This window comes from Pteropus medius, unplaced genomic scaffold (assembly GCF_902729225.1).
Source record: "Pteropus medius unplaced genomic scaffold, Ma_sr-lr_union100, whole genome shotgun sequence".
In the NCBI taxonomy this organism is placed as follows: Eukaryota; Metazoa; Chordata; class Mammalia; order Chiroptera; family Pteropodidae; genus Pteropus; species Pteropus medius.
Genome location: NW_024349796.1, coordinates 5687398 through 5692594, shown reverse-complemented (window position 1 = coordinate 5692594; position 5197 = coordinate 5687398). Strand labels below are relative to the sequence as shown.

The following is a 5197-nucleotide window of genomic DNA, read 5'->3' as shown; positions in this document are numbered from 1 at the left end:
AAAAAAAAAATCGCCTGTCATTATTTATCTCCTGTTTAACTCACTTCCAGACAAGAGCCCTTTTCAAACAGCAGGACACACAAACTGTTTTGAGAACCAGCCAATAGGAGCTGCTAATCCATCACTAGAAAGGGCGAATGGAAAGTTGGAGAACAAGTTAAAGCACCTTGGCTGTGCCAGCGATGCTTCGGGGTTTAAAAAGCACGTGGGAGGAGTGAACAGAGGACCATCTCATTCACTAGGCCTTTGCTTGTAGGCAAGAAGGCAGAGCAAGCCGGGCCTCAGTTTTCCAACTGCTCTTTACCACCGTCCCCCTCCCGGGAAACTGTCCCTCCTCCCAAGGTGGTGTGCCTGTGCCTGAGGCTCTGTTCTGGCCACAAAATGCCAGGCTGACTATGGCCAGACTTGGCATACATACATGCCTCCCGATCGTCAGCAGAAAGTGGAGTTTCGTGAAAAGAAATGCCTAGTCTTCAAAAATCCAGACTGTGATTTCTGAAGCGAGAGTGAGGAAAAAACATGCTTCGTGGCCCAAAATACCGTAGAGAAGGATGTAGAGTAGAAATATAAAGTTCTCAGTCGCTGCGGTTTAAGTCACTGAGGTACAAAGAATGGTATTTGATATTCAATGTGAAATCGGAAGGCTCCCTACTACAATAAAACGCAGACTTTCCCCGAGGGTAGCACAAGAACCCCTTGCACGCTGAACTAGGAAATTCCCCGTACTCTGGAAAAGCTGAGAGAAAGTCCAGACCTTTTCAGAAGTACTAGCTGCAACTCTTAACGTCTTCCGTAAGACACTCTGATCCTCCTAAGAGTGAAAACAGCTGAGGACTGAGATTAACCATAACAGAAATAAACTCCCGTTTATGGCCATAGCCAGAGCAAGATGTCAGTACGATGAATCAAAACAGATGCACTTGAAAACGTACCTGAAAGGTACCTGTACCAGCCAATGAGCATCTCCATTAGGTGGTATCTACCCTGGAGATATCATCCAGGTGCCTTTCTCAGGCAAGTCAACCTAATGTAACATTCTATTATTAAAGAAATGCAAAGCATGGTTTTCAGTTTAATTCATGCATCACAGGGCATCTTAGTCCCATAAATACTGCACTGTGCTGACTTAACTTACTGAGGCTAAGTGGTTCTTCACCCAACAGACCGGCCACAACCACATCTAGAGCTTTCAGAGCCCCGTCATAGAATCATGTCACTTATTTGCCTGGCCTCTTAGCAGAGGCCGAGTTAATTCGATGACGGTCCTTGTCAGTTTTCTTCCGCCCAAAAGAATCACAGAATTAAGTGTTTCACCTGATCAGACAAAAGTTATACTCAGCCTCTGTGTTCTTTGGGGATTAATCAGGAAGTTTTTGGTAACTCATTTTCCTAAGAAGTGAGTGGTGACCTGCCAGAAGTACCTTAAAAAATTATTTTTTTAAAGATGTACATGGAAATAGCAATAGAAGAAACTCAGGTTCATTGTCCAAGCTACAAAGTACACGGTCAGCGCCTAACACCCGGAGAGGATAAGTCGTGACTGCCCCAGGGGCCCTGTCGGTCTTCACGACTCAGCAGAAAGGTAGAAAAATAGAGGACACACGGGGCGTGGAAGCAGCCCAAGTTCTAGAAAAATCTCAGGGCAAGACTTACCACTCTGGGCTTCTGCTGGTCCACGGTATGCAGGAAGGCGGAGTTGGGGTCCAGGCAGCGCTCAGGGTCACTGGAGATGTCCTCCTCCGAGTCGTCATAGGAGGAGGAGAAGCCAGTGGAGGATGCAGAGGACGAGGACAGCTTCCTCAGGGGCAGGCTGCCCAGCGGGCTGCCTTGTGCCTCCTCCAAGATGCCATCCTCCTGGGCGCCCATGTCTGTGACAATGACGGCAGGTATATTGCTGGGGCTGCAGGCCTCTTTCAAAGAAGGCTTGTCCTTCTGACCTGGGGACAGCAGCTCTGGGCTGGGCTGGGCGGCTCTGTCCTCTGGCTGGCTTCCGCAAGTCCCCTGGGATTGTACCCCTTTGACACACGTCCAGGCCTGAGCTACGTCCTTCATGGGGTCCAGCCACGCCCTGGAGCTCCCAGGCTGCATACCCACCCTGTCCCCAGGAAGGCACTGAGGTTCCTTCGGATCTTTTGTTGCTTCCCAGCAGGGCAAAGGCTCCAGCATTCCGCCAGAGGGAATGCGGGCCACCTCCACCTCCCGGGTCCCTCGCGGTGCTGAGAGGCTGCCCCCACGCAAGCCCAGCATTGGAGACCCTTCATCCACTCTGTCCCAGTGCTGTGGAGGCCCCCTGACCTCCAGGGTTCCACTGCGGGTCACCTCTGGGCCTACTGAGCCCAGGTGCCCCAACGGCCTGCACCAGCTCGGGGACTCTGCCAGCTCAGAGTTTTGCTCTGTCACAGTGTTCTCCTCTGGCCTTTCGCCCACTTCAGGCGACCCAGAGCCTGGCATGCCACAAGGCAGATTTCCTTTCCCCACCTTCCCAGGGGGCTCTCCACGGTGGGGCCCGCCTCTCTCTAGGGCTGGGCTTGTCTCACGGCCCAGAGACCGTCCCTGACTGTCCTCCAGGGCCTCCGGGGAGTGCACACCCCCAAGTTCGCGGGCCCTCTCAGACCGCTCGATGAGGGCAGGGTCATGCGGATAGTGTGGCCCAGTGGATGTGGCTCTCGCTGCCACTTCTGTGACCATCACGGAGTTCGCTCCGACTAGCTCCAACGTGGGCGCTTGGCAGCTCCGAGTTCCCAAAGGAGGAGAGACCTTTTTGTCAATTTCCATAGCTACGGGTGAGCCACAGTGAGATCTAGCAGAGATCCCCTTCTCCATTCTCCCCGAAGCGACAGGCCCCTGAGTTCCTGATCCCGACGGAGCGGCCAGGCCAGGGAAAGGTGCCACTCCCTCTTTGTCCTTGGAGAGGCATAGCCTGGGTGCCTCCGCTCTCCTCCCGGAGTCGGCCTCCGAAGTCTCTGGGCATTGCTCTCCCCAGGACTTGGTCCTCCGTTCCTCGCTCTGAGCCAGGACCCTTCCTGGGGGCTGACTGCTGCTGCGGAAGGGACACGGGGAGGGCGAACGCGCCCTGCCGGGACGCGGGCTGCGGGGCGCTTGAGTGGCAGAGCTCTGCGCCTGGATGTGCGCCTCGAACATGCCCACTTTCTGGTTCACCTGTACGTTCTGCAACTCGCGCTGCAGGATTCGCAGCTTCCTCTGGGCCTCCTCTGGCCCTGGAGGGGAGAGGGTACCGGTGGTCACCATCTGCTGCCCGTCCCCTCTCAGGCGCCCCGCCCAACTCGGGCTGCCCACGCTGCCGCCGCTGCCGCTGCCGCTGCCGCTGCCGCTGCTACTATTCAGCCTGCGCCGGCCACTGCGCCAGCCTCCGGGGCTCCCGGGCTCCTCTGGCGACAACGACTCGGTTGGAGGGAAGAGGAAAGAGGCGCCTTTCCCGGGGCTAAAAACGCTGCCGGGGCTCAACACGGCGCTTCCCGGCGGCGGGGGCGTCTCGCTGCTGCTGGGCCGGGGGCCGCCGCCGCTCCTCACCTGGTTGGCGCTATTCATGATCACCAGGCTGTTGAGTGCATAGCAGTACACAGCCATAGTACTGGGTCCCGCGCTGCCCGCCGCCGCCGCGGCTCCCGCTCCGGCTCCGCCGCCCGCGCCTCCTCCTCCCGTGGCTCCCGGCTCAGCCCCGGAGGCCCGGCGGCCGCGGCTCCGCGCGCAGATGGAGGGGCATGGCCTGGGCCGCGGGCGGGGGTCACGACTGCGAGCTCAGCCCCGGCCCGAAGCTCCATAAACAACAGCGCCGCTGTAGAGACACAAAGAGAAAAGTCAGGACCCCAGAGGGAGGGGGTGGGGGACGCGGAGGGGACGCCCCGGCGCGCGGAACCCCAATCTGTCGGGGCTCGGGCGCTAGCGGATGTCTCAACTCCAGGGATTGCACGGCTCCGCGAGGACACAAGCCCCGGGGGCCCCCGTCGCCGGCGCGGTGGTGGGTGTGCCTTTCCCGGGTGCGCTCCCACCCCTCACCCCAGGTTGTGATACGCTCGGAGGTCTCTTCTCATTCCAAATTCTAAGATCCGTCTCTTAGAGGAGGACGATGTGCAACTACTTGGTCCCTAAGTGTGCTGTGTGCGGGGCGCGACCGCCTCCGAGGGTGAGGACAGCCCACCCACCGTCTCCGGGTCGCCGGCCTGAGCAAACGCTGGCCGCCCCCGCCCCTCGGCTTCAGGATCTCCCCGCCGCCCTCGCTCTGGTCCTCGGGAACCGACTCGGAGCGAACCTGAGCGGGACCTGCCTTCCCCCCGCGGCTGCCTGCGCCCGGGTCTGGGAGGACCCTGCACGCCTGCCTTTACCTGCCTGACCCTGGCCTTGGGACTCTGTCCCTCGGCCTACGAAGGCCTGGGCGCACAGCGGGGCCACAGGCGAGGCATTTTCCAGCACTGGCCTTGTCGCCTGTCCCCAAACAAGTGGGTTTTGTGAGTGTGGGCGCGCCTGCGCGCGCCCCGGGCCGAGGCGCTGCACGTCCCCTGTACCGGAACCAATAGTCGCTGTCCCCTGCGGTCGCCCCCCGCGGAGGGGCATGCGTGAGTGTGTGTGTGTGTGTGTGTGTGTGTGAGCCTTCGCACGCCCTGTGCCCGAGGACACTGCCCCTCTGGGGCTCCGGGACCTGTGCCCACTCAGAGGAACTCCAGGGCGTGCGTGGCTGCAGCCGCGGGGAGCCGGGACTCTGCAAACCTCACCCGAGCCCGCGCTCGAAACCCCGGAGCCGCGCGGCCAAGTGCAAGGGCTTCTCCGCATCCCGAGCCGCCTCGCCCGGCGCCCACGGAGCCGCCCCGCCGCCGGAGCCCGCGGACGCCTGCAGCGCGCCGGGGGAGGCGGCGCGGAGCCCCGGGCCCGGGGCCCGGAAGGCGAGCAAGAGAAGCGCCGCCAACTCGTCTTTCCCAGCTCGCCCCGCACCCCTGCTCCGCGCCACCCTCCCCAGTCGAACACCCTTCCCGGTCTCCCCAGCCCATCTCTCCGCGCTGTTTCAGAACCCGGAACGCGCAGATCCGCTCCAGAGCAGAGCGAAGGGAAAGAGGCTTTGGAGGCGAGAACCATTAAAAAGCCGCCAAACTTACCTGAAATGTCTCAGATTCCCAGGTCCTGTGCAGACTACATGGCCCAGGGACGCAGAACTCGTAGGAACAAAATGGCTTTAAAAGTTAAA

At 60.0% G+C, this 5197-nt stretch overlaps 1 protein-coding gene across 2 annotated transcripts in view; it reads right to left on the bottom strand.

Moving 5' to 3' along the window:
- Positions 1–5197, bottom strand: part of ITPKB (inositol-trisphosphate 3-kinase B) — a 91869-nt gene extending 86672 nt beyond the window's left edge. Inside the window, exons 1-2 of one of the 2 annotated variants that reach the window (XM_039883281.1) lie at positions 5109–5197; positions 1654–3796 (exon numbers count right to left, since the gene is read on the bottom strand). In XM_039883281.1, coding sequence (XP_039739215.1) covers positions 1654–3588 — 1935 coding nt within the window. In that variant the 5' untranslated portion in view covers positions 3589–3796; positions 5109–5197. Of the gene's footprint in view, positions 1–1653; positions 3797–4343; positions 4671–5108 lie in introns of those variants that run through there. The other variant, XM_039883282.1, reaches the window with a different exon arrangement.